The sequence below is a fragment of the Eurytemora carolleeae genome, unplaced genomic scaffold, assembly GCF_000591075.1.
Source record: "Eurytemora carolleeae unplaced genomic scaffold, Eaff_2.0 scaffold1933, whole genome shotgun sequence".
In the NCBI taxonomy this organism is placed as follows: Eukaryota; Metazoa; Arthropoda; class Copepoda; order Calanoida; family Temoridae; genus Eurytemora; species Eurytemora carolleeae.
The window spans coordinates 8,169-22,014 of NW_019397818.1; the positions used below are offsets into that span (position 1 = coordinate 8,169).

The 13,846-nt window shown below is 33.6% G+C and overlaps 1 protein-coding gene across 1 annotated transcript; it reads right to left on the reverse strand.

The window, feature by feature from the left end:
• Positions 1-487: 487 nt before the first annotated feature.
• On the reverse strand, positions 488-4,473 carry LOC111716008 (translocon-associated protein subunit beta). The gene is made up of 5 exons (XM_023491418.1): positions 4,327-4,473; positions 3,689-3,798; positions 2,737-2,869; positions 1,806-1,922; positions 488-1,094 (listed from the first exon to the last, which is right to left on the reverse strand). Exons 1-5 carry the CDS (start codon positions 4,414-4,416, stop codon positions 984-986), a joined length of 561 nt encoding a protein of 186 aa, XP_023347186.1. The 5' UTR covers positions 4,417-4,473; the 3' UTR covers positions 488-983.
• Positions 4,474-13,846: the final 9,373 nt, after the last annotated feature.

Consider the following 13,846-nt stretch of genomic DNA (forward strand, 5'->3'; position numbering starts at 1 on the left):
TTTCATATGAGAAAATACTACAATCTAGCGTTTAATTATATCTTTTTGTCTAGATGAGAGAAATTCATAAAAAATTTTAAGACCGAACCCAAAAATATTAAAAATATTTTACTCCTACACACATAACAAAAACGACGAATTTAGAAATTTGAAAAGAGTGTCGGTTAAAAGTAGTCTTGGAACACAAATTTGTCGTTTTCGAAGACTTTGAACAATAGTTCCGCGAAAACATAAGGTTAAACGTTTAAAAATTACATTCTTATTGTGATAATAATCTTAGAATAAAATATAGCCAAGTTTAATACAGACAAACTTTAACAAAAATACTAAAATTAACGTTGAAGCCGATTCTCCACATACACCACAAGCAGCGACGAAATTGTGGGCACAAAAATATTCTCGAACTTTCCATAGACAGGAAGTTTGTTCAGGTTCACGTACATAAAATGCTACATCAAGTTGACAAATTTGTAAATATTAATATCCATCTAGATACTTCCACGATATTTCAGTTAAAATGTATTTTGAGAATCTTGTAACAAAAACTTTTAACAAAACAAGCCAGGACAGCGTGCACTTCCGTTCCAGGCTTGAAACTATCATTTAAAGTGGAATGGCAGTTAAGCAATAAACTGGGAGTAGAACTAAATGCAAATAACAGGTTAAAAAATATATTAAATATTTGCATAATGATTAGGCAGGTGTGATAAAAACTCACTTAAATAAGGAAAAGGGGGAAACTTCTAAACACGAGTTACTTATTAAAAGTATGTGAAGCACAACCTATTTTAAAGGATAACAATTATAGGACTGGCAAAGGTGTATTTAAAGCACAGAACAATTAAAGTTTAAGTAAACCTGTAAATAAACTAACTGGCGACATTTCTGTCCTTAACAAAGATACTTGAAGGATCTATTGAGCTTCAGTGTGAATTTTTGTTCAAGACGACACACAAGTGTAGACAACAAAGACGATATTTGCTTTAATCCTTCTTGAGAGCAAGGGCCTCGTATTTAGACTTGCTTGAGTACCACAGCATGAAGGGGAACCCCAGGGAGGGAAGAGTCATCACAGCGAAGGCAACCCAGTCCAGCTGAAAAACCATAAATTGATTAAGTAATACTTTGACTTGGGTCAGGGGCGTAGTCCGGAATTTGTCCTCGGAACGCTTAAATTTTTTTTTCTTTCCAGCCTGAAAACACCCTGAATTTCAATGGTCCAAGGGGGCTTAGCCCTTAAAGGCCCCCCGACTACACCACTGACTGGGATGTATTGTATATTCTTAATAACTGAAGATTTGGGAGAAATATGAAAAATTTGACATAACGGGCAAATTTATTCATCCATTTGATACTTTTTACAAAATTTTATTTATTTTCCCCTAAAAAACATTTTCATCAAAAAAAAACATAAAAAATATTTTCAAAATTGGGAGGAGGAAATGATTCAAGACAATTTACATCCCAAATTTGTTTTTTTAAATAACCCGCCTAATTTTATTTAAAATATAACGAGATAACATTATGTGGGTATAGGGGTCAGACATGGTATATTTCTGAACGTTTAGTGCAGATGGGTGTATATTTTTGAGAATTATCACATGATTTTTGGAGATCGGGGAAAACTGAATATTTTCGGACTAACAATACAAATTAGCCATTTACTTTCAGAGGGGGGGGGGGGATAGAAGAATTTAAATAAAGAAATTTCTTTAGGCAATTTCCCTTTATTTTCAATACTGCAACTAACACTATTGGTCGAAGAATTCTAATAGTTAAATATCCCTTAGTTTGTTCAAACTTACGAAGTGGGATGAGAACTGCTTCTCGTAGTCCCTGGCAGCTATGATAACACCTTGTCCTGGGTCAGAACTCAGACCGGTCAGCACAACACTGCTTCCTTCAGTACCAGCGTAACTAACCTGAACAAACCAATATTATTACCTAGGAATAGAGGGGAAGGGGACTTGGCATGTAAATAAGGAGAAATCGTAAAAATTACAAGATTTCCTTCAAAAAAAATCAAAATTTCAGGATAAACACCCCCCCCCCCCCCCCCCCCCCCCCCCCCCCCCCCCCCCCCCCCCCCGCTGCGCCTCTGCTCACTTTGGCTGGTAATAATTTAAACATTATTTGTTGCAATTTGCATAAAAGAGAACGTACTAATTATGAAGCACTTTGGACGTACATTGATGGGCGAATATTGAGAAAGATTGAAAACTAATAATAAGGACGCACAAAAATGAGACATCATACATTGCAGTTTTATACAGTAATATAAACCATCCTTCCGCAATAATAACAACTAAAGGTTATTAGATACATTGAATATTGAATAAGTTCAAACGAAAGAAGATCGCTTTAACAAGATAAATGCAAGACCCCTGAATCAGTGAATGTACCAAAATAATTAGACTAGAAATTTCTTACACACCTTTAGGATGCTGATCTTGGCTATAAAGTTCAATATAAGATCTAAGACCAGTCCGCCATTCCAGATGTCAGGGATTTTACAAGTTTTACTAAATTAATACCAAGATCCAACTCTATTCTCGTACTGTACTAGGATCAATTCCGCCCCATGATTAGCTATATCTCTAAATTTCGTCATAAGTGCGGCATTTAAAAAGTGATTTTCGCCAAATCCGCCTAGGCTTGTCATATCAACGGGATTTATGTGTCTAATTTGCAGCGAAGACCGCCGTCTTTAAGGACATTATTATATCAGTTTAATACCTCTGCGGCAGTGAAGTTGAAGTATCCAAACTTTCTTGGCCGGACAACAACGGTCTGACTGGAGTTGGATCCAGCAGCCAACCTGTCCAGCTTAAACTGAGTCTGTCCAGACACCAGATCGAAATCATCAGGCCTGAAATATTCAGTTTAATTAGAAAAAAAAGATTTGTTAACGTCAATAAAATTTCAAGTATTCAGAGAAAATCTAGTCAAATCCGAACAATTACAAATTCTAGAAAGACAATGTAATTATACCCCAAAACTTCATTAAAGATGCTAAATTTAAAGTTTAGCGGTATTCAAAGCTTGATATGCTGAAAAATGAGGTTATTTTAATGGGAAGGGTTTATATCTACAATGATCGTACATCTTTCTGGTCGGAGCCAGGACAGATAATGATTTACTAAACGTTAGAGGAAAGATTAAAGGGATTACAAGCGTAATTACAAGTGACCCTCCACGCAAAGATGAAAATGTCCGATTTACAACGGTACCCTTGAAACCTTAAGCTGATCAAAAATGTGGAAGATACCGACGTTTTTCTGACTCGAAAAGCGTTTATTTCTACGAGTTTCTCCATTGCTTCTAATGTACAAGAAATGCGTAATTCACAGAGAAAGCGCAAATGAAAATTAACAGTTAAAAGAAAAAAACAATGATATCTAATTCATACTTGATTAGTAAAGGGTACCGTTGTAAATCGAGCACTGCCATCTTTTCGTGGAGGGTCACTTGAAATTACGCTTACAGTCCCTTTAAGAACTGGGATTTAACTCATCGACTATCAAGAAAAATACCCCTGTATGTTTCTAATTATAAATAAATATATTTATCAAGCAGGTAGTTCGCGTGTATATGCGGATAACAGTCTTTTAAATGAATCGGTCAAATAGTTGACCTTCTATCACTAGCTTGATTAAACCCTAACATTTAAAAATAAATTCTGTTTTACCTGAACCCGTTGTCTGAGACCTGAATGTTTGTAGCAGCACTGTCTCCGACGTTGAATACACTGTATTTAACAACAATATCCATACCCTCCACCAAGTATTTGTTATGAATCTAAAAAAGTTTTAAAATTAAGAAAATTATTTATGATTGTAGTCAGAATATAGCCCAGCATAGCCATGTGATGGGTCTGTCCTAAAGAACGATTTTAGGACACCACCCCCCTGCCCCCTCCCCTCCTAACAATATTGTACACGACCACTTATTTTCAGCAAAAATTGTTATTATTTATTTTTATTATTTTAGGGTTAGATTACGCTAAGACTGCGGCTATGACAGGCTCGGGGGCCGAGTGCCGCGGCTAGGACAGGCTAGGGGATAACCTAACCCTAAATAATACTAAATGAATACTAATTAGGTCATGTACAAAATTGTTAGGATGGGGGGGGGGCCGAGGGGAGGGTTCCAAAAATCGTTAACTAGGACAGACCCCCCATTTTCGATCAAGATAAAGGGATGTTTATTTTTACTGATTGATATCCTTATCCCCATTATAAATTCAATACACCCATAATTAAGTGGCCAACCCAACCTAAGTTTAAAGCCGAATTGCTTTAGTATTGTACGCATAGTTATGTTTACCTGTTTAGCTAAAAGTAATCTTGCTGCCCCCTCCTCGGCATTTAATTGATAAATGCTCAGAGCTAACACTAATAGCACCTGTTTCAGCATTTTTTTTATTGAAAAAGAGATAATCTGGAAATAAAAACATGATGAGATATCGAATCCACACTGAAGAACAACTCCTAAAGCCGACACGACATTTACGTTTCGAAATTGTGTTCCAACTCAGCTGAAATAGATGAACGCACCAATCCGTGGATTCGCCAACTCACCGGAACCGGTTCCACAGACAGCTGATTCACACGTCCCTCCTCTCTCGGGCAAACATAATGAACCAATTTTTCGTACCGTCACGGTTTTTTCCGAAGATTTACAAAGTCTAAGACGACATTTAAATCCCATTCCATTCCAAAATAATTCTATGCAATTTATCCGCTGATTGAGTTAAAGAGTGGGGAGGGCGAAGGCAAGCCTCACCCAGGTGCGCAACTAAGGGGGGGGACAATGGGGGAGAGGCCCCCCTAGCCTGATTAAAGGAGGGCAAGTACTACCCTTAAGAAGGCTTGCCCTTACCTGTAGGGGGGGCGGGGGCGGGGCAGAAGTCCATTCGGTCCAGTAATAATTCCGAAAATTTAGCTAATTTTCTTGAAAATTTGAAGAAAGAAATGCCCCACAGTAATTTTTTTTACATACTATACACCCTTTAAGCAAACTCAAATTCGACTAAAACATTTTTCAATATAAGCTCGAAGATTCTTTTTTATTTTTGGCCCAGCTTTCTTTCATAAATGCCCCCAAATTTGGATTTTTAAATTACTCTCACGCATTCTTATTCAAATTGCCCAAAAGACTTAAAATTGACCCCTTTTTTAACAATTGTAACCCTTGGTTTTGACACCAAATATTTTTAAATTGCACCTAAATTTAATTTTTTATCCCCAAGTTTAATTATAAATACAACCAACTTTAAAATTTACAGCCCTTATAAAAAAACGCCTATTATTTTTTTTAGATAATGCTCAAAAAATTAAAGAAATTTTGCCCCCCCTGCCCCCAAAAAATGTTTAGGGGGAGGCAAAAAAAAATTCTCTCTCTACTCAATCAATCCGTCTCCAGTATTTATTTCTCATCTTTCCTCCTATTTAAAATGTCCTTAAGAGTCCGCTCCATGCATGACACCGGCAATTAATTCGATCAATTTTTATTTCTTCTTCCATCCTCCGAATCCGTCCCGTGGTTATTTCTCCTTCTATCCTATCCGTCCCGTGTTTTTTTCTCTTTCTAACTTATTAATCCGACTAGTACTTGTTTTATCTATCTATTCTCTCAATCTGTTCCACAATTGTTTCTCCTTCTATATCATCTGAATCCGTAATATTCATTTTCCACTTTATTCTTTAAAATTCTTTATCATATTTATTTCTCCTGTAACCCTTCCCTATTAAGGTATCCTTCTGTATCAATTAATTCTTAGATTTAACTTTTCTCCTTCAATCCTCATAATCAGGGGCGGATACAGGATTTAAGTGAGGGGGGGGGGGGCAAGATTTTTTAGGAACAAAAAAATTCATAATTAGGAACAAAAAATCGCGCCGCAGTCGAACATTTTTTTTTACTTAAAAGACTCAAAAAGAGTCAAAATTAATGACTATAGACTAAAAAACTAGATTTTTAACTTTTCACACATTAAAATTTATTAAGACAGATATTTTTCCTGTTTTGCACTAGGGTTTCTTTCCCTTGAGCATGCTATTGAGAAGCTATTCTGAAAATTCAGGGGGGCGAATGTCCCCCCGCCCCCTGTATCCTCCCTGCTCATAATCCGGGTGTATCTATAAAAACGCTACACTATAAAAATGCTACTGAGGCTAAATTCGCTACTACTTTTAGATGAAAACTATTGATTATGATTAAAGATAAGAAATGAAATTATCAAAGAGGAAAATGACGAATATCATCTAGAGCCTGATTCCTATACCTCATCCAGACAATCATGCATGTGTTATATCTGGCATAGAAGATCAAGTTTCAAAGTTCCATGAACAAGTATTGGATGAGCTGAGAAATGATCCTTGCCAGGCAATCCTTGCTATTTACAAGAAAACCAGGTAAAAAAATTATATGTAAAGATATTTTTTTTACTTTTAGTATTTTAAGTTTGATACACATTACGTAGCTGGAAAAAAATGATTTGTTTTGTTATCGACAAATTTTTTTTTTAGATATTTCAAGTTTGTATATATAACTGAACCAACTTCGAAATTAACATTGACATTTTAAGATCTGTATTCACTCGAGAACTGTCTGTCCGGGAAAAGAAAATTTTGTTTTTGGATTCGATCAAACCTTATGAAGTTTTACAGGCTCAAATATACGCCATCAGAAGACTTTTTATCCCGCCAGCCCCAGAAACCCAGGGTGAACTAGATATTCATTCCAAGTGGTTTATGATCAATGATCAAACCATCAAATGTTAATTTCTCTTTTTATCCTCGTAACCCGTCAATATTCATATCTCCTTATATCCTCTCAATCCTTCCAATATCTATTTCTCTTTTTATCCTCTTAACCCGTCCCATATTCAATATTCATATCTCCTTATATCCTCTCTAACCTTCCAATATTTATTTCTCTATTTATCCTTTTAACCCGTCCCATAGTCAATATTCATATCTCCTTATATCCTCTCAAACCTTCCAATATTTATATTTCTTTTTATCCTTTTAACCCGTCCCATATTCAATATTCATATCTCCTAATATCCTCTCAAACCTTCCAATATTTATTTCTCTTTTTATCCTTTTAACCCGTCCCATATTCAATATTCATATCTCCTTATATCCTCTCAATCCTTCCAATATTTATTTCTCTTTTTATTCTCTTATCCCGTCCCATATTCAATATTCATATCTCCTTATATCCTCTCAATCCTTCTAATATTTATTTCTCTTTTTATCCTCTTAACCCGTCAATATTCATATCTCCTTATATCCTCTCAATCCTTTCAATATTCATTTCTCTTTTTATTCTCTTAACCCGTCCCATATTCAATATTCATATCTCCTTATATCCTCTCAATCCTTCCAATATTTATTTCTTTTTTTATCCTCTTTACCCGTCCCATATTCAATATTCATATCTCCTTGTATCCTCTCAATCCTTCCAATATTTATTTCTCTTTTGTATCCTCTTAACCCGTCCCATTTTCAATATTCATATCTCCTTATATCCTCTCAATCCTTCCAATATTTATTTCTCTTTTTATCCTCTTATCCCGTCCCATATTCAATATTCATATCTCCTTATATCCTCTCAATCCTTCCAATATTTATTTCTCTTTTTATCCTCTTAACCAGTCCAATATTCAATATTCATATCTCCTTATATCCTCTCAATCCTTCCTACGTCTATTTACTCTTATTATATTCTCTCAATCCGTCCCGTATTTTTTCTCTTTCTATCCTCTCAATCTGTTCCAAATTTGTTTCTCCTTTATTCCTCTCAATTCGTCCCATATCTATTCTTACTTTATTTTTTCTTCGTCTATCCTCTCATTCAGACAATCTCAGATAATTTTTAGTACAATTATCTCAATCCTGATTTATTTCTGTTTCCCATTTTTTCACACCCTTCACTCTTAATCCGTCCCATGATTTCCCTTCATTTCGATCACAGTTCCCTAGATTTGATGTCATAGATTCCATGATATGGAGCAAGTTTTTGGTTTCTTATTTTCCACTCAAACTCTTTTTATATTCTTAATCTAATTTTTTTTCCTACTCCATAATCTTATTTTACCAAATATATACTTCGACCAAATATATTATTTCTTTTATCTTCTGTACTTTCTCTCATCTTACTCTATCTATCCATCTCTCTTTCTAGTTCTCATGATTAGAATTTAAGACTCCTACTCATGCTATTATATGATTAGGTTGGATAGAACTACTAGCTCCAGCTGAAGATGGTATCTGGAGCCAGGTTCCTTGCCTGCAGGGCGGCTCCAGGTATCCGAACCAAGCATGTAGTTGACTAGGACCTGGAGAGAATAAGATCTTATCAGGGATAGAAGGAATCCTGACACTCTGGTTTATACAACATATACTACAGGGGAGTATATATACTGTAGTATATACTACAGAGTACAGGGGGATATATATATTGTATAGATCACCTTTTTTAATCCATATCTTACCATCCTCTTCAATTCATTTTTTTTCTTTTTCTTCAAATCCCAATTTAATCCGCTCCTTCATTTATAAATATAATTTGAGAAACCCATCGTAAATAATTACCTTTTTGCAACGTTTTCTACAACCTTCCTTTACTTTTTTTACTTTTCATTTCTATTTATCCTTTAATATTCTCTATTTGTACTTTCTTTTTCAGTTTCAGTTTTTTTAAAATGTATTTTTTTAAATTCCTATTTTTTCGCATTTTCCATTTCCTATCTTTGTTTTTCAGTTTTCTTTCACATATTTTCCTTTATTACACAATATTCTACAACTTAATTTGTTCATTTAATTCTCTTCTTTACTTTCGATCCTTAATGATCGGCCATTTTCTATTTTCTCACTTATTCTTTGGTTTCTTATATTTGATTCTTTATTCATATTTCCCTACTAATACTACCTTTCCCTCTTTACATAAGTTTTCTCTCAACTTTCCAATAATGCTAAAACTATAGTTTTCTTTTCTTCATGCTTTTTTAACTACAGATTTTTATTTCATTTTTAAAAAGGAACCGAGCTCTCACAAAAAGTTCTAATTTTTAAGAGTAATATCTGTGCAACCTGATTTCGGAGAACTTTCTTATTTTTTAACTATAAATTACCAAATATTTTAATTTTGAAGGTTTACACCATCAGGTTACAAAGATATATTAGAAAATCTGAATTTTGTAGCGAGAGTTCAGTTCCATTTTCTCTATCGAGCCCAAATTTAATTTGATTGTTTTCTTTCTGCTTTTTATAAGGTAACAACATATTATTTAATGGCTTTATTATAAAACGTAAAAAAAGAATACAAACTTGATTAAAAATAGGTAAAACATTTTTATGTTTATTTAATTAAATGTATTTAAAAGGGAGGGACTGTACACATATTTGAATTCACATAAAAATACAAAGAAAATACTATATCGGAATTAGGACTACAACTACGCCAGTCTTACTACTAGAAGATGCCCCTCACGACAATAATCATCGAAAGTTTCTGTCAAAAGACTCGATTACATTATTACATTAACTTTATTTAAGACTAGCTTGGGAACCCAGATTTACATGGATGCTTCATTTTCTCTTCAAAAGTCAACCAATCAACCTAAAATCTTTTTTTAACCAAATTAAGAACTACTGAGTTTCCCAATCAAAAGGAAATTACCAGAAAAAAATTATTTTTTATCTCTATATCTTTGCAATCTGATGTTGTACACCTTTGATATTTTAAGCTATGAATTATGTTAGATCAAAAGGTCTAAATTTGAAATTTCTAAGGTCTGCACTTTCAGTTTGTAAATATATTTTAATTAGAAAATTTGAGTTTGTGGCAAAATCTCAGTTCCTTTTAAGACAAATAAGTCAAAGGGTTCATGTATTATGAGCAGACAAACAAACAAACAGCGATTACTACTTTATATATTTATAGATTAAACACCTCGTACTATCCTTGCGAACAATTTATAAAGAATAGATAAATTACATAGATATATTTTTAGAATGTGAGCAATCTCTTTTAGGAGAAATAATGTTTAGTTTTAGCTTTAACTAACAGATCATTTTTCATCTGATATGTCGGAGATCATTTTCTTCGATTGAGGATGTAACGAATGGGAAAAAAAATTATTTTATGCGTTACAATTTATAATAGCGTCAATAATATACATAAATATCTCCTGTGGCATTAACATCTCTGCAGAGTGTGGTGTTCATCCAACCCAGATAACTTTGGTACACAGAACACATGAAGGTTAACCATGCATCCTGGTTATACCAAAGATATCTGGACGGATTAATCTTGATAAACTCCAACCTTTAAGCTTGATTCCAGATTAAGTTTAATAAATGTATCAACGGATTTATCTGTAGCCTTATCTTCAAACTCCTTTATCATCACAAATCCTATAGTTTCTTAATCCATTTTATTCTTCCACATAATCTTTGTTAATATACAATTTATATTTATCACTCATATCCTCGTTTTTGTTTCTTTTCTAAAAGCTCAATTATACTCCTCAAGCCTTCTTACGTGACAGCCTAGTTTCATGTTATTGATTTTATGAAACTATTGTGTACTTTTTCATTATTACTCACTTCATCGTAAATTTCATAATCAACGTGCTATAAAGTAATCATCGTGCTATAATGCTAAATTTGATTGGTTTCCGGATTTTCTGCGAAAAAAATTAGGATATTTCCAAAATATTTTCTTCTATTGAAATGAAAATAAAATTGAAATCAACTTAAAATTTTGACTCCTGCTTTGTTTCGAAGCTTATTTGATTGAGAAACAGCCATTGAAATAAGGCAAGTACACAAACATTTCATAAAATTACCTATAACACTATCATTTTGGTACAACGTGCTATAAAGTTTTTGGACTTAAATTTTCTCTATATCTCGAACACTGCGAACCAAAATAGAAGTGTTATAAATAGTTATTAAACTAAGTTAGTCTTTGAATTCCAATGGCAGTCTTTAGGTTTATCGGTAGTCATTAGGTTTCCAGGGTTTTTCCAGGTTGCCAGAATTCGCTCTAGCTCGGAAGATAACTGGGATGCTCTCTAGATTATCAGTAGTCTCCCCAGGTTCTTAGTATTTTTTATAGGTTCCTAAGATTCTCTCTAGGTCCCTAGGATTCTTGGAAGATTACTGGGATGTTCTCTAGGTTCCTAGGATTCTCTCTAGGTTCCTAGAATTCTCTCTAGGTTCCCAGCATTCTCTCTAGACTCCTAGGAATCTCTTTAGGTTCCTAGGGTTCTCTCTAGGTAACTATAATTCTCTCTAGGATCCTAGAATTCTCTCTGGGTTCCCAGGAGTCTTTCTAGGTTCCTAGGATTCACTCTAGGTTCCTTGGATTCTCTCTAGGTTCCCAGGATTCTAATCGGGCTCCTAGAATTCACTCTTGGTTCCCGGGATTCTCTCTAGGTTCCCAGGATTTCCTCCAGGTTGCTTGGATTCTCTCTAGGTTCCTAGAAATTCCTGAATTCTCCCCAGGTTTCTGGTTAGATTTCAGGTTTCTTCCTTGGTTCCAGTTTAAGTTTCTCTTCAGGTTAATGGTTCCTCTACAGGATCCAGGTTTTCAGCTCAGGTTTTATTCTCTAAATAAAAGATGATAAGTGAACTAAGTTTCATACTCATTCTGCTCAAAGCAGCCGTAAATGACAGGCATAAAATCCTGTGGATTAGGTGCAGGTTCGGGTGGTATGAAAGAAGGGCCCTCTAATAAATACGTCAAAAAGTTGAATGTATAAAAATTGCAAACAGGCAAAGAAATCCTAGTCGCTACTATAAAAATATCTAAATTAAATCTTAACAAGGGCGTATAAAGAATTAGATATAAGGGGGGGGGGGGGGCAAAATTTGAACTGTAAATTTAAAACATTTGGCTTCCTGAATTTCAGGCATAAGTATAAGATACTTTAAAGGTACACATGCAGTCCAATTACCTTGCAAGTACTACTTTATCTCTCATTAAAAAAAACTAGCAGAAAAAAAATGTTTCTGAAAAATCTACATTTTATTTTATTCTTATGTTAGTATCTAGAGAAAGTAAAAGACAATTTTTAAAAATGAAAAACTCAACTTAAACTTAAATTCTAAAAGATGAAAAAAAAGGACAAAGGTCCAGAAAATAGTTATGACTTGTAAAAGTTTTTCTTGTGCGAAAAAAGGTAGGAGTACAATTTTAATCAATATAATAAAGCTCTTCGTTCATTTATATATAGTGAAAGCTCTGAGTTCTAGGGGTTCCCCATTTACAGGTATAGGGGGCACTACCCCCTTCTCCCCCCCATATGTATACGACCTTGAATTTTAAACGTACTTTAGCTTGAAGCTTAAAAGTACTTTATCTTAAATCTTAAACGTACTTTATCTTGAATCTTAACGGGGTCTTTATCTTAAATCTTTAACGTACTTTATTTTAAATCTTAAACGAAATCTTAAACTTACGTTATCTTAAATCTTTAACGTACTTTATCTTAAATCTTAAACGAAATCTTAAACTTACTTTATCTTGAATCTTAAACGTACTTTATCTTAAATCTTTAACGTACTTTATTCTGAATCTTGGGGTCTTTATCTTAAATCTTTAGCGTACTTATCTTGAATCTTAAACGTACTTTATCTTAAATCTCCAACGTACTTTATCTTGAATCTTAAAGGGGTCTTTATCTTAAATCTTTAACGTACTTTATCTTGAATCTTAAAGGGGTCTTTATCTTAAATCTTAAACGTGATTTATCTTAAATCTTAAAAATACTTTATCCTGAATCTTAAACACGTACTTTATATTAAATATTAAACGGAGATACTTTACACTTATAATTCTTTATTTTTTGCAATGAAATCCGCCGAATTTAAAAAGTCAAAGTTTAAAAATCTAAAGTTTGAGGTCTAAGTTTCAATGATAAAAGGATTTTAAAAAAATTTAGACGTGTAATCATTCAGTTAAGAACTTTTGTTCCATGCGTGTTGTGCTTTCATTTTGTACATATTTAAAAATGCATATTTGCAGTGTGTAAAAGGTTTGCAAGGAGAAAACAATTTAAGAATAGTTTACGACTGCTCAGTGTGAACTTAGTTGCATAAATTTAAATTTTAGACGTTACATGACAAACTAAACATGCTTTACAATTCATTTTTACAGACATGTTCATACTTACAGTTTATATGCTCAATAGTTTCTACTCATAGTTAATATGGTATATGTGCTTTATATGTTTACTGATCATACTTCATTTGTTTACTGTTCATGCTTTATATGTTTACTGTTCATACTTCATTTGCTTACTGTTCATACTTCATTTGTTTACTGTTCATACTTTATATGTTTACTGTTCATACTTTATATGTTTACTGATCATACTTCATTTGTTTTTTGCTCATACTTTATATGTTTACTGTTCATACTTCATTTGTTTACTGTTCATACTTATAGTATGCAATAAGATAAGGTTAAACTACCATTATTCAAGATAAGTATCTTTAGGACTACACTCTACACAATACAGGACAGATCATAAATAATATACAGGAACAAAGTCTCCAGGACGGATGAAGGACAGTTTATGGAGAAATATAGGACAGTATAGCTGGAGAAATAAAAGGACTAGTGAAGGACAGTGGATGCAGAAATTAAGGACGGATGAATGACATTAGATGTAGAAATTAAGGACGGATGGACGACAGTAGATGGAGAAATTTAGGACGGAAAAAGGACAATAGTTGTAGAAATTAAGGGCGGATGTAGGACAGTAGATGGAGAAATTAAGGACGTATGTAGGACAGTAGATGGAGAAATAAAGGACAGTATAAAT

Bases quoted from the DNA above. Each gene is read 5' to 3' on its own strand.
- LOC111716008 (XM_023491418.1), bottom strand. From the start codon at position 4,416: ATGCTGAAACAGGTGCTATTAGTGTTAGCTCTGAGCATTTATCAATTA. The intron at 3,799-4,326 runs GTAAACATAACT...AAACTTTTTTAG, and splicing joins GATTACTTTTAGCTAAACAG to ATTCATAACAAATACTTGGT. The intron at 1,095-1,805 runs GTAAGTTTGAAC...ATGGTTTTTCAG, and splicing joins AGCAGTTCTCATCCCACTTC to CTGGACTGGGTTGCCTTCGC.